Source organism: Macrotis lagotis, chromosome 6, assembly GCF_037893015.1.
Source record: "Macrotis lagotis isolate mMagLag1 chromosome 6, bilby.v1.9.chrom.fasta, whole genome shotgun sequence".
Classification (NCBI taxonomy): Eukaryota; Metazoa; Chordata; class Mammalia; order Peramelemorphia; family Peramelidae; genus Macrotis; species Macrotis lagotis.
In genome coordinates this window covers 69,045,538-69,070,004 of record NC_133663.1, presented here as the reverse complement: position 1 = coordinate 69,070,004, position 24,467 = coordinate 69,045,538, and the positions used below count along the sequence as shown (strand labels likewise).

Genomic DNA, 24,467 nt, shown 5'->3' with positions numbered 1-24,467 from the left:
ATCCCCAAACATCTATAAATAATCAAATTAACATGGAAACTGTAATCAGTACAGAGCCTCTTTTCAGATAAGACATATGGGTTGTTTGAGATATACAATTGGGAGAAAACTCCTTGTATCAGTCTTTGGATCTGACTGGGTTTCTGGTCTGCATGACCTCAGTCCTTAGATAAGGGTCTCTAAGCATCAGAAAGAAATGGTCCAGTTTCCCATTCATCTAGGACTAAATTCAAACAACGCATTAACATTTTTCTCCCAATTCCCACAAGTGTATGAGTTTTCTCACAAGACTGAAGTTGGACTAGACCCTTAATTGAATAGAAAGGGAACTGAGCTAGCTCTAGACTTCAGTCACAAAATGGAGTTTGTGTCATTCACTCAGTTCCCACACTTAACACTTGCTGTCTTAATCCCCTCAATTCTCTCAGCTTCATAGATCAGGGTTGAGGCTGGACAATCAGATTGGGTGCTACGCTTTTCCCGGGCTCTTCCTTTCCACCCTCAATTTCTCCTTATTTCAACCCCCCTTTTTGAAAATGTATGAGAAAGGGAACTCTGCCAGGATCACTGTGCTAACAAACTCTGGTTCCAAGTTTGGAACTAGGAGGCAAATAAAGTGTCAACAGAGTACCCTCTTTCCCTCCAGCAGGAAGATTAGTGTGAGGCAAGGCGGGTATCCGAGAGTAGTTAGAATGTAGCTCCCTGGATCTAGGGAGGAGAATGTTACAGATTGTCAAAGGGACAGAAAACCACTATTTAAATGCCTTCCTGGAGCCAACTCAGCAAATCCCACAACCAAATTCACTGTTTATCTTGGAACCCCTGGTGTCCAGTCTCTGTTAAGTCTTCTATCAAAAGGATCATTGCTACCCCACCTGCCTGCAGTAATCAGCACCATGACTCATCTAAGGGGAGTGCCTTTCTTATATTTAAAGTTAAGTTATTAATTATTTAAGGAAACTTTGCAATTCTTGAAGGCATGGTCCTCCAAGAAACTGAGTACTCATTCTAGAAAATCAAGCCAACACTCTACTTTTAACATATCCTGTTCTTTGTCGTCTTCCACAAGGATGGAGGAAAAGTTCTTGTGTTGGTTAAAACCATGATTTGGATTTCCTGGGTCCTCAGAAATCATGGCCTTTCTCAATTGAATAATCTGTACCCCAAAAGATTAATTAAATTTAACCAAAGCCATCTTCCAAAATGAAACTTTAGGGGCAGCAATTGTATCATGCTCATCTTTGTAACCTACAGTATAACCAGGACAGCCTATTTTTCCTGGTATACACCCCACAAATACTTGTTAGACAACTTCCCCCAGACCGCTGGGGGCCATCTGCAAGCTTCAGAGAAGCCAGTATCTACCAGGGGAGGAAGTCAAAGTAGGGACTGAGGAATGATGGTGCTAGAACAAGTCATAGTAAGATCCCAACTGTATATCTCAGCTATGTTTTTACTTTATCTATGAATATTGTCTAAATTGTTAGGACTGAAAGCTTACCTTATTGTATCTAAGAGATCGTTTTACATATAATCATGTAAAAGTTCAAAGAGTGCTTTGTCCAGGGTAGCAGAGCTGGAAACTAAATCTTGGGTTTCTTGAAACTAGAATAAAAGTTATCAGATGGAACAGTAAAGGCTGGGATCCAGCTATCTATGCCCTCCCCTTTTTTTTAAACTTGTCATAATTTTTAAGAACACAAGACAAAGTGCTAACTAAAATCAGTCTGGGTGATCTTGGTTTTTGTCTTGGCATTTACTTGGAGTTGGTGGATTGACTCAATCAACTGATAAGGAACACAATCTGCTGTCAAGTTATAGAACAATTGTGCAAAATGTGGAAGAACTTTGAGAAAAAGTGGACAATGTCAAGGGGAGATGTTGTCCTAAAAGATAGGTGACAACTCTATGAGAAGACAGTCTCAGACATGTCTTGCTTAATTATTCTTAAATGAGTGACTCCTACTCTGCCCATAAAGTAAAGTTGGAGAGTGAGAATGCTAACCTTTATCCCAACAAGAATAATGACTTGCTTTCTCCCTCATTTTGAATTTTTTTCTCATACTTCCCAGTGCATCTTGTTATAGATATTTATAAATATTGTGTTTATATTTTTCCCTGTAAAATTATCTTAATAAAGATGTCTTATTTAACCCCTTCTCCCTTCACACCAGATTGTTAAGTTCCTAGAAAGCACATTTTAGGTCTCCCTAGGACCTAGCACATAATAGACCCTTAATAATTGAACTAAACTGAATTTTACAAATAAATGATTAAAAAGAAAATGTTTGAGATGACATTGTGTTATTTTTTTATTTTCTAGTTGTTGAAGAGGGTATATGGAAGTTTCTTGATAAATCCAGAATCAGGTAAGCATCTGTAGAATAGCACTTTACCTTAGCTTTTTGCTCAGTGATTAATCTGAATGTTATATCTTTCTCTCTTTTTTAAAAAGTTTACATTTCATAGACCCAGTTTTTCCTTTGTATATATAAAATAGCCCTCAGTGGTACTACTTTTTCCAGTAGAGATAGTGTTGGCTTTATGTCACCAAAAAAAAATAGCACAGATAACTCTTGACTGGATTTCCAGCCTGAAAGTTGCTGTTGTTTGCCTGTTCTGATTAAGATGTCTTTTGGATGAGTTAAGCATTTACTGTAGTTAAGTCTAATATTTCTTTCCTTTCTACTGCAAAGTTAGAGGAAATTTGTAGCTGAAATTGGGAGAGAAATATTTGTTGTCTCTTAACCTATTGATGGACAACCTATTGACTGACTCCAGCAGAGTTGAAAATGTCTGTGACTCACTTTGATGGGCACAGCTATGAGCTATTAGAACTTTAGGAAGAAGTTCACAGGAGTGTATCTATGATTATGATATGACCTAAAACAACCAACCAGGCTCCATGCTGGAATAAAATTTTAAGTTGTAAAGCTGTTAGAAGAGAAACTCTTTAGAAATATGAGCATCATTTGGTATTCAGGTAATGCCACAGTTATGACTCATTTTAAAAGATTTCTGGAAATGAAGTTGGTTGTGTTTTTAGTTTGAAAAAATACAAATGGGGCAGTTAGGTGGCATGGTGGATAGAGCACTGGCCTTGGAGTCAGGAGGACCTGAGTTCAAATCCGGCCTCAGACACTTAATGATTGCCTTACTGTGTGACCTTGGGCAAGTCACTTAACTCCATTGCCTTAAATGTAAAAAAAATTTAAAAATACAGATAATGCAACAATTGTGTTTAATGATTTTTTAAAAAACTATAACACCTAATTATTCCTCACTCCCTACCCCCTTTTCAGTCTTAAAATGTATTCCTTGCAGCCTGTAATATCCCTACATCTCGTAGCGTAGTTAATGATAAAAATAAAAGTCATTGAAATATGCCCCCTCTCTGTAATGTAGGGTTATTATAGAGACAAACAAAAGAAAACAACTCTCCTTTTAAAAGCAAGGACCAGATAAAATACAAAAGTCAAAATTCAGAGACAGAAACCTGAATCTGATAGTTTGGTTAGGAAGAAAATGTTTTCTGGGGCAAAAGTAACATCTGAAAGGGAACAAAGAGTTTTTAGAACAACACCTTTCCTACTTTGCTCCTCCCTCCCACCCCACCCCAAGGCTGAAAACCATATGGGAGCCCTGTGTAATAATGTATATAATTACCATTGAAACCATATACAGGGTACTATTAAAAAACTTAAGTACCTCCTTCCTATTACTTTGGGATCATTTGTCTAATTCAGTTTAGAAATCTTAACCAGATGGTACTGAATTTTTACTTGATTGCACTGCCCAGCATTCACCCTTCATTGTTCTCCTTCCTTAAAGTCTGAGACTGGTTTTTTAGTTTTACCTGTATTTGTTTTGTTTGACTTTTAAAATCCAGTAAACCTCAGCTCTGAAAACATTCCCTTTATTATCTTCTCCCAGTTCATCTGTTTATTAGATTCCCAGGTGTCCAGAATAAGAAGGTTATTGTAATTATTTAATATTAGGGTGCCAACAATATACTAACCACTATCCAGAACAGAAATTAAAAGAATTCAAAACCTTAAGGTTCGTGATCAGAATGGGACAGTCCCCACAAAAACAGGAGAGTCTCTTTGAGAAAAGAAGGAGAAGCAATGCAGAAATCTGGGACATTTAGCAATTTGAAATTCATACCATGCTGGTAAGAACTTATTCTGTGCCCTAGTCTCATCACTTGCCTCAGATATGAATTAGCTCTATGGAGGAGACCCCCTCTCATTCATACCCAAATGTCTATATACAAAACCCCAAATCATTTTGATTTGATCGCTAGTTTCTGCATTTCCTAATTCTCAGAATGCTTATTAGATGCTAATTGTGTTGCTTCTTAGCATGTTACTTTGGAAAGAAAATGTCTCTTAGCTTTTCCTGAACCTAAAGGAATATTTTGTGGATACATTTATCATCTTACATTTCTGGCTTTATTCATGGTTTTTAATGGCATGTTCCTTTTTCACAAATGTCTCTGGAATAAGCCAAATTTCTGATTTAAGTTCCCAGATTGTGTTCTTGGAATCATTGTCTTTGCTCTAAACTGGAGGTGTCAAACATGATGTCGTCAGTATCACTCAAGGGAACCAGATTCAAGGGAATAAAATAGGTGATTTTCTAAATCAACATGCCACCTTTTGAGGGATCCTTATGTATATAGTTTAGTAAGTCCCTCGTTTTGAGGCTTGATTGCCAGTGCTCTCAACTAGGCATTTTGTTGTCATTTAGAGTTTTTATTTCATATTCGTTGTGTTTTTTAAGCATCTTAAAAGAACATGGATTCGTCTTAAAAGGAAATGGATAATAATTTGCTTTTTTTACAGAGAGGGAAATGAGGCCAGTAATTTAATATCAAGTGAATTAATGTTAAAACCTTAGAACTTTTGTTAAAAGAGCTCCTGCTCTCTTGTTTACGAGGAGAGTTTTGTAAACTTTTTTTAAAAATTAGTTTTTTTCATTTAGAAAATCCATTTTCCCCTCCCCACTTCCTATCATGCCAAACAGATTCCCACATTGACCATGTCAAAAAAACATTTCAGTCTGCACTTTGAATTTATCACCTCTCAGTCCAGAGGTTGATTTCAAAGCTTCAGCATGGATATCCTGGAATTATGGTTAGATTATTTCATTGTTCAGAGTTTTTAAGTCTTTCAAAGCTGTTTACCTTTACAATGATGTTCTAAAATTGTTCTTCTGATTCTGCTCTGCAGAATCTTAACTCTGCATCAGTTCATACAAGTCTTGGTTTCTTTGGAACTGTTTCCTTAGATCATTTCTTATGACACCAAGGTATTCCATTCCATTCATAACATATTTTGTTCAGCCAGTCTCCATTTGATGAGTTTATCTTCTAATTCTTTTCCACCTTAGAAAAAAATTCCTGTGTAAAATATTTTGTACATATGAGTTCTTAGCTTCTTTCATTAGGATACAGACCTAGAGGAGTTACCCCAGAGAAGGGAATTGAATAACTTTGGGAGTATAGTTGCAATTTGCTTTCCAGAATGGTTGGACCAGTTAATAGTTCCACTGACAAGTCTGTTATTGAACCTATTTACCAAAGCCCCCTCCAACATTTGTCTTTTTCCTTTTTTTATTGCCTTTGCCATTCTGATGATTGTGAGACAAAGCTTCAGAATTTCTTTAATTTATATTTCTCTCGTTTTCAGTGATTTAGAGCAAAATCTTTTCTCATGATTATTAGCTTGGATGAACATTTTAAACAAGATTACAACTGATGGATTTCTTTTCTTCAGGATACAATGTCTCTTTGCTATATGACCTTGAGAATCTGCCTGCTTCAAAGGATTCCATCGTGCATCAGGCTGGAATGTTGAAACGAAATTGTTTTGCCTCTGTCTTTGAGAAATACTTCAAATTCCAGGAAGAGGGAAAGGAAGGAGAGAACAGGGCAGTAATCCATTACAGAGATGATGAGACAATGTGAGTAGAGACCATCACATCCACATGTCACTCTTTACAGTTAAAAACTAAGGAATGATCCTAAGAACATGAGGTTATTGGTGATTTAGTATGGGGTTTGGGAGAATTGTATGTCTATCAAATAATAGTCCTTTTTTTAAGTTATCCTTCCTGTGACCCTGGGGTCCCAAAGTGCTATCACTAAAATGGTTAGCCTGTGGACTCAAGCTTTGAGACCTTTGTTCTTTATTTTTCCTGCCCTCCTTTTTCTCCCATTTATTAGTAGGTTTTGTTGTCAAGGCAAGGTAAAATACACTTACTGTGCATTGTGGTAAGCAGAGTCAAGCAAAAGAAATTCCCACATTGGCAGTGTCCAAAAAATCTGTCTCAACCTGCACACTCCCTCTCTCTCTGAAAAGGGAGCTGCATGCTTTCAGCATGGGTGCCTTGGAGTTGTAACTGCTGAATAATGCTCCTGAGTTACCAGACTTAACTCTTGCATATTCATTGATAGTGCCATTTAGGGAGAGAAGAGAAATAATATCACCGGATGGTACAGGTTAGTGTAGGGGATATGCATGACTTGTAGGCATGACAAAATGAAAAGCCTTCATGAAAATCAAGAATTCATTTTATAGCCTCATATAAAGTCATTTTTATTTCTCTCCTGGAATTTCCTAAGCCACTGCTAATAGAAGAGAGAAAGTTGGGGAATATGCCGATTAACATTTATGAATAATACTAAATATACTATCTGGTAAGTGTTAAAAACTAGAAGGTATTTCTATTTGAAGATCCCATATTGTGAAAACTGGATATTAGCTCAGCATCAGAAGCTGTTAAAAGGAAAGCTGCTATAGGAAAAGTCGAGGACTCAGTTTCTGGGTGGCAAACTAAGTTCTAGATTGATGTGCCATATAGGAGTATATGTGGAGGGCTTTGAAGAGTTAATCTCAGATTGCATGTTTAAAGTGCTGGAAATCTAAAGAACTCTGTCATTTTCCACGGTCTGTGATGCTGTCTCATACAAACAGTACAAACAAGCTCTCTTCTCCCAAGCCAGGTTGCTGGGATTGTCTCCCATAGCCTATTTCCTGACAATGACCCCTCCTCCATCATCAAGGGAAGTAAGAACAAGCATCATAGCAGCAGTCCTGTCCAGGGGTTTCCTTAATGCTTAGCAATCCCTGACTACCAAAGAAGGTATTGGGTTCCACTTCAACAGCAGCTTCTGTGGAATTGTCAAGTCCTCAAAGGAGGCATGTTCCCTTCCATCTCAGTCCTCAGAAATCAGATCTAAGCAGTTAATGGGCAAGCTTCTTCTTGAAGAAATGGAGAATTCCGGGACTTTCCAGTTTGCTAATAACATTGAGTGGAATATTCCTTCTTAATAGTTAATATTCCGGGGGTGGCTAGGGGCCCTAGAGTCAGGAGGAACCTGAGTTCAAATCTGGTCTCAGACACTTAATAATTACCTAGCTGTGTGGCCTTGGGCAAGTCACTTAACCCCATTGCCTCGCAAAAACTTTTTTAAAAAGTTAATATTCCTAGTGAAGTCCTTTCAGGATTAAAAATCATTAAAGCATTTTTACTTAGTCACCTATTTGATGATAAAAACTATCTTAACTGGAAGAACAGTAGACTGTTCCCATGAGAAAAACCTTGCATTCCAATGAAGCTCATAAGATTCCTCTTGTTTAGCGATAAGTAGACTGTTACTTCAATAAGATATAATCCTGAAGGTTATTCTCATCATCTGGATGGTGAGGTAATATTTATAAAAACCTGTCATTCTTTTCCTTGTTGCTGGGGTAAATTTTGACAAGTAGAGTGTAACTCTGAAGACTAACCAATGAGTCGACAGAGAGGGACTATAGGAAGGAGGAGGGGATCGCATTAGGCCATATAATCTTGCTTGACTGTCAATTCGGTGCAGCTCCTTAATATTCACTACCTTTGTGAGACTTGGAGTATGCCCTTTTCTCGAGAAAAGCCAAAATAAACTTCCTTTTTTGTTCAGAGCAGTCTCTATTTTTTAAAGTGGATTTTTATCCCACACAGCATCATATTGAAGACAAAAAAAATACTTTTTTTATTATCCAAATCTATCAGCCTCAGTATTTACTTTGTACTCAACAGAAACTTTTAAACAGCCTTTGTAATTCATAGAAAACCAATACATTTCTATTACTACTACTTTTAGTGTAAGAAGAAATTAAACATACTCAAATTTTTATTTCAGAAACATTAAAATGGTGTCATTTAAATTACAGAAATTGAATACTCCATTATGTATTAAAGCACTTCACAAAACTTAATTTACTATAGAACTGTTAATTTAGGTACAGGTTAATTGGAGGCATGAAGGATTCTTTGCAAAGCTTTGGAGACATTAAAACTTAACCCAAGTTGATTGTAGGTATTCTTTCAGCTTAGAGATTTTTATATTTGCTTTCTTGCCTTGAGCTTCATATTGCACCCTCAAAATTACATTTTATTAAACTTAAGACTAAAGTTTTTAGAGTTCCATTCCTTAATCTATTTCCTTTATAGTCATAAAAATGTGTATATAAAATGAAAATTTGCTTTACTTGATGATTTATCATATAATCCTTGTCTCCAGACTCTGTTCGTGCACAGATATATATCATTATTATTGTTTCCTCCAGAGAAAAGGTTTTGGTGTTCATAGAAGTAAATTGGCTGTTATCTTCATGGCTTCTCCATAGTTTCTTCATACTTTATTTTATTTATTGATAAAAATCTTTCATATGACTCCTTGTTAACTTTTGCTTTTTTTCACCTGACTTTTCTCCTCAGGTATGTTGAATCTAAGAAGGATCGAGTCACCGTTGTCTTTAGCACAGTATTTAAGGACGATGATGATGTGGTGATTGGAAAGGTATTCATGCAGGTATGGAAAACAGCTTGGGAAGACAAAAGGCACCCTGAAGATATGCTTTTTTTTTTTAACAGTCATGTCCAACTCTTTTGTGACCCCATTTGGATTTTTCTTGGCAGATATATTAGGAGTGGTTTTCCATTTTCTTCTCCACCTCATTTTTATGAGGAGAAAACTGAGGCAAAGAGGTTAAGTGACTTACCAGAGGTTATACCAGCTAGTAAGTTATCTGAAGCCAGATTGGAACTCAGAAAGATGAGCCTTCCTGACTGCTGACCCAGCATGCCACCTAGGTGCTTAGGACAAAAGTAGTTTCTCTTGTTATAAAAGACCAGATTTTTATCTTTAGGGGATTAGACCTAGAGGGGGCATCAGTTGAATCAGTTGAATGGAGAATGAGTTCAACACCATATCCTCCCAATAAAGAAGTATTAGAGGTGTGGTCATTAGTAAATAAGGGTAAAGCATCAAATAAGTCCCAGAGCACTAGAAAGGCTTAGTGGTATGTTTCATAATTGAATTCTTGGTATTGTTGAGCTCAGCCATTAGACTAATGACTGCCTTATAGTATCTGCTATTCACTGAATGAACATATCTAAAACTAAGCCTTCTCTTTTTTTCCTAAGATGGAACATCATTTAGATTTCAATAGTGTTTTAAAGTCTTAAGAAAATACAATTAGTACTTTGGTTTTTTAGTACATGACAGAGTGATGAGATTTGGAAGGGTTAAAGAACCTGATTTCACCATAGGGAAACTTGCTTATAAAGGGAACTGTTTTAGGCATTAATAAGGATAATTTATGTGTTCTCCTTTAAGTAAGAAAAGTCGCATCTGGGTGCAGCTTTAATGTATGGCCAGCTTTTTTTTTTTTTCTGTTCAGGAAGAAGAGCTAATCAGAAATTCTAATAGTTTTGTGTGTTTTGTTCCATATTAGGAAAATTAGATGAATTGTTTAGCACTATGGAGCAGGAAAGTAACTAGATGTGAATGTACCTTTTCAGACCTAGAAGTCAGCCTCCTGGACAAGTTTTTCATGACAGTTTATGCAAAATTGACAGAAGAGTTAAGGCCGGAACAAAAAGAATTGGGCTAAATCCAGAACCACTGACTAATTTTAAAGGCTACAAATATGCTCTGGTACATATTTAGAATTGGCTGCATTTACCAGCACTGTTCCAGTTGATTCCAGAAGGCATCTTAATTTATTTGTACTTTACACAGATGTTATTGTGAATGGTTTGTCAACAAGTAGGTTCTTTGAAGAACTTGGAGCACTTAACCTTTGTCTATAAGTTTAAACCCCATCTTTGAAAATGAGGACATTAGGATAATTATGTAAAAGGAAAGAAAGAGAAGCACTTGTATTTTGTGGCTAACTTCATTGAAGCATATCTGAAAAAAACATCTGGAAACATGGATATGAAGTTGTCATAAAGCTTTCTGCCCATTTGCTCTCTGCAGATTCAGAGAACTGAGAATTTACTTGTAATAACCAAAAGACACTCTTGCTGTTCTGTTAGAGTCTTTAAAACTATCTACCCTAAACTTGCTAGCAGCCTAAATATTTAAGAGAGGCAGACACACACACAGCAAAAAGAAGCTTGTGGTTGGACTCAAATAGGGTTCCTGCTCTTTTCTTTGTAGCTACCCTTAATGCTATCTCAATAAATCAAGAGCAAAATAAATCAACCTTATCATTTAGCAGAAAGACTTCACAATTTGCTGTTCTGCTTTGAGACCCTTAATTGAATTCATTGTTGCTTTTCACTGTACTTAAAGTAAAAGAGCCGGAGTTCCATCTTCTTGCCTCTATCTCAGATACCGTTAGTGTTCTACTTTGGCATATTTCCTTTGCAGTCATATAGAATTATCTTAAAATTGAAATCTGTTAAGAGTCTGATAAATATTCACTCTTATTAGAAAACTCATGCTTTTAAAGACAATAGTTTTATCATGGTACTTAAAAATTAGAACTTAGTTAGCTATGTTCCTTTTATATTTTAAAATTCAACAAATTAGTACAACAGCTAGGAAAAATACTTCTTGCTCTTCTAGAATTAAACTAAATGCCTTTTAGGTCTATTATACCAAAGCAGTTTTGGAGGAGAAAGATGGCATGGTGTACCCAAATACGTCTTTCTGTATATTGCAAAATGTACAGCATTGATTACTAAGCTATTATTCTCTTACAAACGCCATGCATGTGGATATAAATACCAAATGTGTCAGTGAGCCTTGAGGTATACAAGGCAAAAATTGTATTTGTCATTCTGCTTCTGCTGGTCATGCTTAACAAAGCCATTGGATACATTTTGAGCTTTTTGCAGCTCTCTCATTCTATTAGCAACAGCAGTTCTTAAAGCCTGGCCATAAATATAAGGGAAAAAATCACCAGAGCCTAGGTATTACTTAGCAAAGTAAAAGAAATAACCAGTAAACCTTAAGGAAGAAGAAAGAAAGTGGAGCTGGAGTCACATCTTTAATTATCTTGGTTCTCCTAGTGGAGTTTTGTCAGTTAGCTGGAGAAGCATGTTGTCACTTACTTTGCCAGGCAGATTGGGAGTGTGAATTGTAGCACGTATTCACTCTGGGAAATAATGGATCGTTCAGCCAGATTTCTGACTTTAATGCAGACCTGTAAGTAAGGTCAGTAATGTTTATCAGCCAGGAAGATCTCCTCGATGCTTCCCACCTGAGATCAGTCACAAAGTCCGGTAGAAAACAGGAGCAGTGTCCATGACAGCACCATATGCTGTATTTTCAGCAGTTGTCCAAATAGATTTTTATTTATAGAATCAGCCAGACATAGTGGTGCAGGCCTAGATTCCTGCTACCAGGGAAACTGTATCTAGTGGATCACTGAGCAGTTCACATTTATCTAGGCTTTATATGAACAGAATTTTTTATAATAAGGTAGGTATAAATATCTCATCTTTCAAAGGAGGAAACTGAGAGTCCTAGTAATATATTAACCCATTTTTCAGTAATTTCGAACTCTGTGACCCTTTTGTGGGGAGTCAAGAGATACTGACAAAAGGTGCTAGAGTGAGTTGCCATTTTCTTCTCATTCTGCAGTTGAGAAAACTGAGGCATATACCAGTAAATGGAATTTAAGCTGGATTTTGAAGGAAGTCTCTAGGGGACATAATAAGGTAAAACGAGACACTAGATTAAAAGTAGAGAAGACGTGCATTTTGGGTTTTTGTTTTTGTTTTTTTTTTGCAAGGCAAACGGGGTTAAGTAGCTTGCCCAAGGCCACACAGCTAGGTTATTATTGTCTGAGACTGGATTTGAACCCAGGTACTCCTGACTCCAAGGCCAGTGCTTTATCCATTACGCCACCTAGACGCCCCAAAATAAATCGACCTTATCATTTAGCAGAAAGACTTCACAATTTTTTTAAACCTGTCACTGTGTACATTTGATTTTCTTGGTGATTATTTGTTGTGGAGGTTTACTTTTCTTTCTCTTGATTTTTAATAGAGGAGTGGGGGAGGGTTAACACTACAAGGGCCAAAAAAGAAAACTTTGGGAACTTTTTTAGTGTACAAACAGAACCTCAGAAGATAGCACAGACAGGCAGGGCTGACATGGAGATTTAATTTTATATGCAGTACTCTTTTGTGTGTGTGTTTCTGTGTATATGGAAATGATCTTTGGGTATTTAAGTTCAGGATGAAAAGGGAAACCTTTTTAAAAAGTATGAACTGAGCACAAGTGTCATGAATATATTCACAGCTTGCTCTTTTCAGAAAGTCTTAATGGGTCATTTAATGGTCTGTCCTGTCTCCTTAGTTTGTGGTCTCTTTCAAGAACTCAGCATCTGTTTTCTTCTCTTTTGGGTTTCTAATAACCTACATTCCCATCAAAACAGCACTTGTTCCTCCTGTTAGTTTACCTGCAGGTTTCTACTAGGTATCTTTCCTTTGTGGATGACCTCACAAGAGTGCATCTTTTGAAGTATATTGCTATTCCAGTTTTCTTGTTTTATCTTCTTTTGTATAAGGCATATGTATTTTCATTGTCATGCTGTAGGCACCAGTCACATTCAGGCAGCTCAGCAATATCGGTGGTGTTGAATCTATTTTTGTGTTGATTTCTACTTCATTTAATTCTCTTACTCTTTATTTCTGGATAATCACTTTGGAAATAAAAGCTATTAGAATTGACTGTCTTCAGTCTCTGTGAAGTAACGGATATTTTCATTATAAAATCTTCTTTCTATTTTCTAACTTTTTCTTGTTTGTATTTACTTAGGAGAAATTTATGGGCAATTTTTACCTTCCTCCATTTTGAGTTTAAAGCTGGGTTTCTTTTTTGTTTTGGTTTTGTTGATGTTGTTACAAATAACCTTTTGGCTGTCTGAAGCTTCTAGTTACCTTCTTAGAATAGTATTTTTAATTACATAAAATACATAGGATTACAAAGGAAACTAGCTGTACTGAATTAATTATTTAAATATTTTGAAAGACAGTCATGTGGCCCCCAGATTAAGAACCTCTCATTTAAGGTTTCTTGACCACCTGCATACTTCCAAGAAAATAAATTGTAATTGCTGCTTTCAATCACCAGACCAGAATAATTGAGATGGAGTGTTTTTACAGCTAGAGGTTTTTTCCCATTCCCCCAGCTATTAATGCCTTCCTCTCTAAAGAGTTCTTCCATCTCATCTGTGTTTGTTACTCATTAGAGCAAAACTTCTTGTGGACAGTTGATTGTTGCTTTTCATATGTATCTGTATTAAGTTTTTCAACACAAGGCTGAAGTTAGGCAGCTATACTGGAATGACTGTTTCTTCTTAGCAACTCCAGTCTCAGTTGAAGTTAATATTTGTATGAAGCTTGAGATAATTCTTTTAAGTTTTCAGTTCATATTTTTATACCTGCATTTTAAAATGATTTTGAAACTATTACTTGCTTTTCATCTTTGTATTCAATTTAAGTTTCTTAAATATTATAGGGTAGTGATACGGTGTTTGATCCAGTAATAATATGCATATAACAAATTCAACTTGATTGATCATTTCTTTATCTTAAATTCTAGTCCAGAAACCTAAAGCCTGTTAATAATAATTCAGATTTATATAGCACCTTAAGATTTTTGAAGTCTTTTCTCATACATTTTATCTTATCATCAGAATAGTCCTGTAAAATATATGAGTTATCTCCATTTTACAGGTAGGGAAACTGACTCAGATGTTAAGTATCTGAAGAAAGATTCAAACCCAGGTCTGCCTTAACTTCTTGTCCAGCCATTTGTCTACTTTACATACAGTGTTCTCTGACACTGTCTTTTTTAACTTAACTTCCACAACTTTTTTCCTCATTCAAAATGAAATTTATCTACAACCTGAATCTTTAGCCAGTGGGTCTATCCCACTGATCTGTTGGTGGATAAGATAGGGAAAGAACAAAATTTAACAAATTGTTTCAATCTTTGGCAGAATAAAAAGGTGACTCTAGAGCGAATCAATTCCCATAAACCTTACTTAGCCAGAAGAATCTATAAAAGCTTACTCCCCAAGCCACAGGAATTTCCATTTGAATCAACTTAATTCCCTCTCTTCTCAAAGCAGTTTCCTTTACAATATTCAACTGAGCAAGAAATGGGAGACTTTTTTCTTCTGAAGTTTTTCCTTTTGAGGAGAGAATGCATATAAAAGAAAATTGAACAAACCCAAATCAAGTCCACAAGCTTTTATTAAATGCTTACTACATGCCAAGCTACTGTGCTAAGCACCAGAATCAAAACCCAAGTCCCTCCCCCCCCACAAAAAAAAATTTCACTGCTCTTAAATATATTCTAGGAGGAGATGGCATTTAAATAACAAAGTATATACAAGAGCTCTATGATAAAAATGGAAGGGACAATCTGAAGTAGATGGGATTTGAGCTAGGATTTGAAAAAGGCTAGGTAACTCAAGAGATACAAGTGAGAAATTCAGGTAATCCAGGATTGAAAGGAGGCCAGTGCCAAGATGAAAGAATAGGAGGTGAAACATCCTGATAGAGGGATTCCAGGTCAACCAGTGTTGCTATGATGTGGATCCATGGAAAGAGTACATTGAAAAATAAATTATGGAAAAGCAGGAAAGGGCCAAAAGTTTTAATTACCAACCAGAATCCTGAAGATAATAGTGAGCTATGTTGAGTTTGAAATGGGGACAACTAGTTCTTGATGTCCAAAAAAGCAATTTGGTGATAGAGGATTAGAAATCAATTCCTCGAAGCTGATGCACTAGTTTAGAAGAAAGAAAAGAAAGGAGGCCCAGGACAGAATATGGAACACAACCACATTTAGCAGTCCTGATGAAGAACCAATAACAGACAATGGGAAAAGGAGGGATTGAATGGATAGATAGAGGAGAGCAGTGTCCATGAAAGTCTCCAGAAGGAGGAGATGAAAAAATGATATCAAAAGTGGCAGAGAAAGGGAGCTCAAGAAGGATCAGAATTGAAAAAGACTGTTAGGTTGATCATTGGACAATACATAGTAATACAAAAAATTTTTTCTTTAATTGTCAAACTTCATGGTTCATCAAAAAATCCCAAAAGAGATCATTGATAACTTTTTTTTAGGATTTTTTTTTTTGGTAAGGCAATAGGGTTAAGTGACTTGCCCAAGGCCACACAGCTAGGTAATTATTAAGGGTCTGAGGCCGGATTTGAATTCAGGTACTCCTGACTCCAGGGCCAGTACTCTATCCACTGTGCCACCTAGCCAGCCCAGATCATTAATAACTTTGAGAGGGCAATTTCAATTGAACAGCAGCTTCGTAATTGCAGAGTTAGAAGCAAGGAAGAGTCGAGGAAATGGAGTCCCTGAGTCCCTTCTCCCTAAGACACCCATTTCATCATCCACTCATGCCCAGGAGACCCAGCAGAGTGAGAATGCAGATTGGGAAGAGTGGAGAGAAGTGGAAAAAGCCTGGGAAGAATCTACCCAAGAAGAGTTTCAGATGCCAGACTACAGAGCTAATTTATATTTGATCCTAGAACAGGGGTTCTTAAAGCGTGTGTGTGTGTGTGTGTGTGTGTGTGTGTGTGTGTGTGTGTGTGTGTGGATTCCTTTGACAAGTTCTGTGAAGCTGTAGACCCTCTCCCAGAAGAGCACTGTTTATGTTTGAAATACAGAATTGCAAGAGAAGTATACTGAAATACAGTACAGGTTCATCATTACCACAGGGAGAAGGGAGAGCACTGACCCTGGAGTCAGGAGGACCCAAGTTCAAAAATGGACTAAGTCATTTAACCCTGTTTACCTTGCCAAAAAAAAAGCAGAAGACTAGGGGTTAACAAATACAAGTATACCTCAAAGATGTTACAGGTTCCACTCCAGACACCACAATAAAGTGTGAGGCACATGAATTTTTTGGTCTTCCAGGGCATATTTAGTGTGCTATATTTGATACCTATTTAATGTGCTATAGCATTATGTCTTAAAAAATACCAAGTTGCTTTTAAAAATGCCAGCCATCACCTGAGCCTTCATCCTTTTGTTGGTGGGAAATGAGGCATCTTGCCATGATGTTGATAGCTATAACGGGAGGGGTGGTGAGATTGCTGAAAACTGGAATAGTTGTGGCATTTTCTTCCAATAAAAAAGCAGTGAACTTGCTTCTAAGATTTCTTTGTAGTGATACCAGAACACTGCTTTTTCAATTTTCATGATTTTATGATACATTATTCAATAGTGTGTCTCAGGAAATAGGAAGGTTGTAGCAAGGGAAAAGGTGGGAGTTCAGCCATTCAGCGGAATAGCAAGAACACACAATATTTATTAATTAAGTTTACCATCTCCTATGGACACCCTAAAACAATTACAGTAGTAACATCAAAAATCACTATTCACAGATCACTATAACAAGCATAATAACCATGGGAAAAGTTTGAAACATGAGAATTAAAATCTCATCTGTAAAGCACAATAAAATGAGATGTGCTCTTCTTTACCTTTTCTTTTGTCTTTGAAGGAGTTCAAAGAAGGACGCAGGGCCAGCCACACAGCTCCCCAGGTCCTCTTCAGCCACAGGGAGCCTCCTCTAGAGCTGAAAGACACAGATGCCGCCGTAGGCGACAACATTGGTTATATTACTTTTGGTGAGTTGGGCAGAGTTGGAACCTTCAATACACTTGTCTTAGTAATGGATTTGAAATACTGAGCACAAATAGAGCTTGTTCATATTGATTCTCAAACCTCTTCATTACTGTGGAGGGGTCTCTAACTGGGGTATCTCCAGTTACTTAGCAGACTAGAGCTTTAACTGCTTTGCATACTTGCCACATGGAGAGAGATTCTTAATTTTTTGTTAAGGGGACAAAGGGAAGCCAGAATAATTGCATCAGTGTAGCAAAAGCCTAATGTGGAAATTCCTCCCCCCATTTCCTGATGTTCAGTCAGATGTATACCTTTAGGACCCTAAGATCATACATACTCTGTATGGCAGACCTTTCCCTTTAAGCCACTCTCTACCACACTACCTCTCGTTTTAATGGCATGGTCATTGAATCCCCTGGTCATATTCACTGTTAACTATCAGCGTCTCCTGAAAGTTTCTGAGTTACAATTATTTAGAAATGCATAAAATACTAACTCAAAGACTTTAGGGGGTTTTTTTGGTCCCTAAAGCCTCAACCAGGATTGGTTCACTCCAGACCCTTTCACTGCCCTTTCTGCAGTTTCCTTGGAACTGGAAGGTTATTCCAAGGCAATCTGGAATAGATTCTCATGGACTAATAATCTTTGGGGGAATTTAATTGTGTATTTAATATGCCTGAAAAGGTGAACTCTGATTTTTTTTTCATGACCCCAGAAAAGACTGGTTTGATGATGAAGTAAAAAGAACAAAAGTAAAGTGGAAGTCAAAACCTACCATGAGCAACTATAAAATGATTACCTCAGTAATTTCCATATATGGAAAACACAGGATCCATTAGATAAATAGGAACAAAAGACCAAGTTGTTTGTGTCTTAACTGCGGTTTTTGACTATTTTAGAATTAATGCCTATGTCTTTGCCTCTTGCCTCCTTCCAAGTTAGGGCTTCCAGGAGTTTTACTGTAAGAGAGTTTTTTAAAATAGTTATTTATTTTTAAAATAGTTATTTAAAATATTTTCTAGTTATATGTGAAACAATTTTATAAGTTTTTAAATATTTTGATTTCCACATTCTCCCTCCCACCATAATCTCCTTGAGAAGGCGATTTGATATTGATTAAACACATGAAGCCACAACTTATTTCCCCATTAGCCATGTTGCAAAAGAAAATACGAAAAAATAAATTTAAAAAAAAAAAAGGCAATCCTCATTATGTATCCAGAGTTCATCAGTTCTCTTTCTGGAGGTGGATAACATTTTTCATCATAGATCCTTGGGAATACTGATAGAGTTTTAAAGGATACATATGGTGTCTTTCAAGAGTATCTCTTTACTTCAACAACATGATATCTAAGGTGGTTTGTCTCTTTTCTTGAGTGATAAATGTAGATTGTTTCATTCAAAGTCAGTCTGACACTACCTCCACCCCACAGAGAATTGTCTAATGACATCCACAGGAATCAGTAGCCCTGTCATTAATAGGAAACATTCCAAAAAGAAATGTGGATTCCTAGAATGGTGAACTAGAATGACAATTCAGAAGGGAAACTCCATCTCTTTTTATGGAATACTGAAGTAGGTTCCCCTTTGCCATTGGTATCCACAGAGCTTCCTCCTTACCCTCACTTCATAATGCATCCATTCATTGCAAGAGGAATAACTGAGATTACCTAGGAAGCAGCCCCCGTACCTTGTGTGTGATTAAGTGAGTGGGTTGTGCTTTAGAAAAGAAAAAAGGGATCTAACTGAAACCTTCTGTTCCTTCCACACTTCTTGGGGTCCTACAGAACATACTGGTAATTTCTTTTGTTCCTTCTCCAGTGCTGTTCCCCCGCCATACCAATGCTAATGCCAGAGACAACACCATTAACTTGATTCACACATTCCGGGATTACCTGCACTATCACATCAAATGTTCTAAGGTAAGAGATGCTAGGAGAGTTCCTCAGAAAATAATTTCTGTTTCCTGTCAAAAGTTTTCCCACTTGCCCTTATGCATTATCCTATCCTACCCTAACTCCTATGAATATACCTCCATTTTAGAGACTTCAGCCTAGATCCCCTGTCTTCAAACTTATTATACTTTTCTCCATCCTTGTCAACCCCAAGGTGTATTTGCCACACTTTAGGTCCCATCTGTCTGAAAAAGAAAAAAAAAATCACAAATAGGAAAGTTACTTTCTAAGACCTCAAGATTTCTCTAGGAATCACTTCCCTAATGAGAGTCAAAATAACTGGAATTTTATATTCAAAGCTGAATCTCCTTTTCAGTGTCTAATTTGTTTGTCTCCAGGCCTATATTCACACCCGAATGCGGGCAAAAACATCCGACTTCCTCAAGGTGCTGAACCGCGCACGCCCAGATGCAGAAAAGAAGGAAATGAAAACAATCACGTAAGTAGGACTGGTCTCTATTGGTAGGGGTTCTATCCTTTGTCCTTTTGAAAAGAACATTTCTTAGGGTTTGGGTACACAGGAGGCAAGAAGGATTTAAGATATTTCTAGGGAAGACTGAGCTTGCATGTTCTCAAACTCAAATTTCAAGCATCAGCTAAGGAGAAATAGTGACAATTTGTGTGATAAGCATTCTTAAGTGGAAGAGTAGCTCCTTAATCTGTTGGAGAACTGAAGCCTTTTCAAGAGAGCAGACTCATTGGCAAGCCTGGGAAGCTAGGTGCCAGGTTGCTTCTCTAAAAAATCTTTTTCACTTAAAGATGCCTGATTCTTCTGCTGCCATTCAAGAAGAAATAAAGACAGGGTTGAAGCTTGAGCTCCCTCCTGTAGCCTGACATCTGTAGATCAGATAACTTCAAGGGAGCCAGCTGGGACCCCCGAGGACTTGGACCAAAAGTTAGTCCCTCTGTCTGTCTATAATGTACCAGCAATTTTTGCCCCTTAGATCGCAGAAGCATATTGCTACAGAAAATGATAAATACCTGCCATGAGTACTAGATAGAAATCCAAAATAAAAAAGATGATCCCTACTCTCCCTAGGCATGATTGATATTTAAAGTACTGAATCTGCCTTATCTCTTACTTTACTGGAATCTTTGTGTTCCCCATCACTTTGCCCTCTTTGTCCTGGTCTACATTTGGCAGGTAGACACATATACATGCCTTGGACCTTTCTGAGAATGCTTTCTTCCCCATTCCCCACCTATGGATAAGAGATTGCTGCCATTTGGGGGGGGTGGTGAGGAGGACATCTGCCCTGTGTTGCAGCCCCGGAGGCTTGTGTTAGGAGTTTTCATTTACATATGTGTTAGGAATTATGCCCAGAGCACTTTCCTAATTTCTGACTCTGGGGACTAGGGGCCTGCCAATTTTATGACAATGATAAATTGATACTGGGAAACTTTTTCAGCTGTTTCAAGTTAAACTTGTTCCAGTAGACTTGCCACCCAAATCTGAGTGGGTCCTGAAGAGATGACTGAGGGTTGATGCAGGCACATCAGGATGCCAGCCTGCCTCTTCCTCTGCTGCTTCTGGGCAATCTCTGGATGGGGAGTAAAACCTGGTTCTCCTGGCCAAAGCAGACTCCTCATCTATCACCACCACCACCACCCTTGTTCAGTTCTTGTCCATTCCTGAACTTCACCATTTCCCCTCTCCCTGCTTGCTCTTCACAGGAGTTCCTATTTCAACAAATACCACATGGGTGACCTCAGTCGTGAGGCCACTAGCTTCAAGCTGCATTCAGGGCCCAGTGGAGAGCCAGACAGTTCAGTTGAGGCCAGGAGATGAGACGACAGATAGGTACAGCAGAAAGAAAGCTTGGGTCGGTCTGCCTGTCCGGATCCAGACAGGAAGGCCGGTAGCGTAAGTAGATAGTTATAGGATTATCTGCAGAACGAGTCTACCTTGGTAACAATTTATTCACCTGGACAAAGAATCAGACATACCAATTGCCTTTGCCAGTCAGCAAGCATGCAGCTCTTGTTTTTGGAAATTGGAAATTGTCTCCCTTCCGAAAGGTTTTCCTACATAACCACACAACCAGTAAATGTTCTCTGGGGCCAGAAGTCCCCATAAGTATCAATAGTTTTCACTTTCTTGCCCACCAAACTTTTAATAAAAACTATTAAAGAGTAACAGAGTGTAATACTTGTTTCCTCTGTTCACTTTCTGCATAAAATAATAACAAATAGGACAGTGACAAGGGCAGAGGCAGTAGATAATTAGGGAGCAAGCAAGGGAAATGGGTATTTCCCAAACTATTTGACCCTGACCAGGAGTCAGATAATTCACTTCCCAAATGGAGACTGAATGCCCCTTAAAAATGAGATTTCCTCCATGAAATGCAATCATTTTCCTCAGCCAGAAGAAAACCTCATACTTGAAGTAGCCTTGCAAACAGAGTCAGTCCTTCTCCACAGCTTCTCGTGCTCTAGCCCCAGATAGGCTGGCAAGGCAGGGAGGTGGGGTGCAGCTGACTCCAACTTTGGGACTATTATCTAGCTCTCAAAACTTTGGGAAGAATTTGATTAGAGTGGAGGTTTTGTGGAGGAGGAGGAGGTTTAATGGGGCCTCAAGTTTTCAAAGCAGTTAATCAGAATAAGCTTTAAGCATTAACCAGGCACTACAACAGCAGGGTTCTATTTCCCACATAAGATCTGGCTTCTGGGGGTTTCAGCTGTAGCAGAAAAGCTTTACTGGCTAGTATGCAAATCATCTTATAGATCCTTCTTAAAATCAGGTATGCTTTCAACCCTGGTCTATGTAGGGAAGAGGGAAGTTTCCTTTTAGCACTGGAGGGCATGGGACAAGACTCATTGGTACTTTAAGGACACCCAGAGGTCATCACCTGGAGCTCTTTCATAGAAGTGACTTCCTCAAAATAAGGACAAGGCATTCTTGTGGAACTAAGAATTCATTCTTTAATAACATTGAAGTAGTTGACCCCTCTGAGGTATGTCATTCTCTGACAGTCTGTCCCAGAGGTAAAAGGTACAAGACTGACATCTTTTACTTGTGCACATACACACATGCTGTGGCTAAATGAAAACACCCTAATAGTTTAGGACTATTGAGTCCTAGAAAGACAGATGGTTGCAGTCCACAATGTTTATGATGAATGTGGAACTGTCTCCAGGCTTCCTCTCATCTTGTCTTTCTGCCCTTATGTGTCTGCCCAGGCTTCTCATAATCATGCTTTAAAACACTGAACTGCTCAAAAGTGTCAGAAAAGGACTATGAGAAGAGGGGAGACTGGTAAAAACTGTCCCCAAATCCCCCTCTGGCTCAAATTCTGTGGCAGGGAAAGAGAATGTCTCATGCAGGCACCTTTCACATCCCTCCCTTCTGCCCACCAACTGCCCAAGAAGCCTGGCTCTTCTCTTCCCTTTTTCCTTTCTTATCTTGTGCCCACATTAGAAACATTGTGGGGTGGGATGACCAGTCAACAAGAGCCTGGCCCTCATGTTCCTTCTCTTTTCCAAGGGGGAAGACATTTTCATCCCGTTGAACTGATGGGAACAGACGGAGGAGAAGGCTGACAACAGAAGGCTGGAGCACTTGCTACCGGATAATCGTAGCTTTTAAAGTTGCACCTCTCCAGATTCTAAAGGAATTCTCCCATTTTGGTTCTATTTTGTACACGTTTGGAAAATAATCTGCAGAATCGAGCTGTGCTTGCAAGGACTTCATAGTTCCCAAGAATTTAAAAAAAAAAAACAAGAATTCCACTTTGATCAATTTAATTCCTTTTCTTTATCCCTCCCTTACCTCCCCCACCCCCCACCCCCAGCCTTTTCTCTGTCACCCTCTTTCCAAGCTGTTTGCTTTGCAATATGTTATTGGTAATGAGTTGCAGAAAATGCAATATTAACCTGTTTTTCTCCTAAGTATTTGAGTTTAAAACTCCAGAAAAATACCAGAAAATATGGTTGGGGTCATTAATAAAGAAAAATCTTTCTATCTAAAATGAGAAATTGGTAGATCTCTGGTCTGATTGCAAGGTAGACAGACCCAGGAAAGGGAGCCTGATCCAAGAAGAATACTAGATGTGATGTTAGAAATGGAGTTCAAATGCTGGCTCAGTTGCTTATGGTGATTTGGGGCAAATCACTAAACCTCTTTGGGCTTCACTTTCCTCATCTATACAAGATGGTTAGACGAAAATCTGCATCCCTTCTAGCGCTACGGCTGTGATCCTCTAGTGCTTGACTTGAGACCCCTGGTGCCCAGGCAGGAAATGCACAAGCCTAAAATACAGCTCAGGAACATGTCTGTTATGGATGGTGGGGAAATCTAGAATTGGAATGCATCCAGGAGGCCAGTGGGTTAGCTTGTCAGAAAATGCACTTGCATCATCCCCCCCCTTCACTGTTATCTTCCCCCTGTCCAGGCTTCCACGAATCTGAGCAGTCAGAACAAAAACTTCCTTCATCATCCATCTTCTGCATGTCCTGTAAGTGCTATTAATGCATATTTGAAAGGTAGTGCCAGCCCTCTCAGGATGTTGTGGTCTAGAGGCCCTCTAGGATGATCAGCCAAGTCGTAGACCCTCTAGAGAAGTAATAGTATTGATATGTGCTTTGATTACTAGCCCCAGAGCATAAAGTGGGAGGAAGAATGTGCACAGTGCCCATTTCAGAGGGCAAGAATCTGGTCTGGCCAGGGGCTGCCTAGAGTCAGTTAATTTGAGTGATCAAATCATCTCTGCCTGGAGGATATTCTCAAAGGAACAATGGCTTATAAGAGTAGAACGTTGTTTGGTTTGGGGGTGTATCTGGTGGGTCGCTTTTCTTCGCAGACACTAGTACTGTACTCAGTACAGTTCTCCAGTTTAGAGAACCAAGATTCCAGGTGAGGAGGCGTCATTATATATGAGGAGTGTTCATTGTATCAACAGTGCTATTCCATTTACTATCTTAAGACCAGTTTATTCACAGGGCTTTTGATGAATCTTGGGGGGTTTTCCACCTGATTCCATCTAAGACATTGTAACTTTGTGTGTTCTTATTTTCCTGCCCAGAGTATGTATGTTAAAACCTAAAAAGCCAAACATATTTATACATTAAGGAGGGGAGTGGATGAAAGGGAAAAAACAAGGTGTGGGGACCTGCAGTCAAGACACCTTCAAATCACTGGTGACTGATTGGAAAGAGGTGCAAATCTGTCTTGGAGGAATCTGAAGTGGTCCAAAAGCACTTGCCCCTTATCTTCCCCACTGGACTCAATACTGTAAAAGGTGGATATCTTGTGCCCTCCATGGGAGCAGAGGGAGCAAGCTGGAACTCTATGGAGTCCCAAAGTTTACCAAACTCGAAGTTTGTCCCAAACTGCTTGAGAATGGGTGGATATGCCCATACTGGAGCCAGGGGCTCAAAACAGTTACCTAGAATGTAGGCTAATCTGATATATAGAAGGAAATGAGAGAATTGAGTGGGGAAGAGGTAACTTGAGACAACTTGAACAAAGTCCAAAGCCTTTGTCATCCCAGAATTCTCTCCACTGGTTCTCCCTTTTTAATATGTGAAGAGCAGGAATAACAGGATGAGACTGGAGAGATCCAGTA

General features: G+C 38.3%; 1 protein-coding gene across 3 annotated transcripts in view; it reads left to right on the top strand.

The window, feature by feature from the left end:
- The window catches only part of ARPC2 (actin related protein 2/3 complex subunit 2), a 34,938-nt gene extending 12,056 nt beyond the window's left edge, over positions 1-22,882 (top strand). The window contains exons 4-11 of one of the 3 annotated variants that reach the window (XR_012469403.1): positions 2,324-2,369; positions 5,781-5,967; positions 8,767-8,860; positions 16,824-16,950; positions 18,770-18,870; positions 19,242-19,342; positions 20,578-20,767; positions 22,388-22,882. Coding sequence is in view for 2 of the 3 variants with exons in the window: in XM_074191384.1 (XP_074047485.1) it covers positions 2,324-2,369; positions 5,781-5,967; positions 8,767-8,860; positions 16,824-16,950; positions 18,770-18,870; positions 19,242-19,342; positions 20,578-20,692 (771 nt within the window). In the remaining variant the exon portion in view is untranslated. The remainder of the gene's footprint in view (positions 1-2,323; positions 2,370-5,780; positions 5,968-8,766; positions 8,861-16,823; positions 16,951-18,769; positions 18,871-19,241; positions 19,343-20,577; positions 20,768-22,387) is intronic. The other 2 variants (XM_074191384.1, XM_074191385.1) reach the window with 2 other exon arrangements.
- Positions 22,883-24,467: the final 1,585 nt, after the last annotated feature.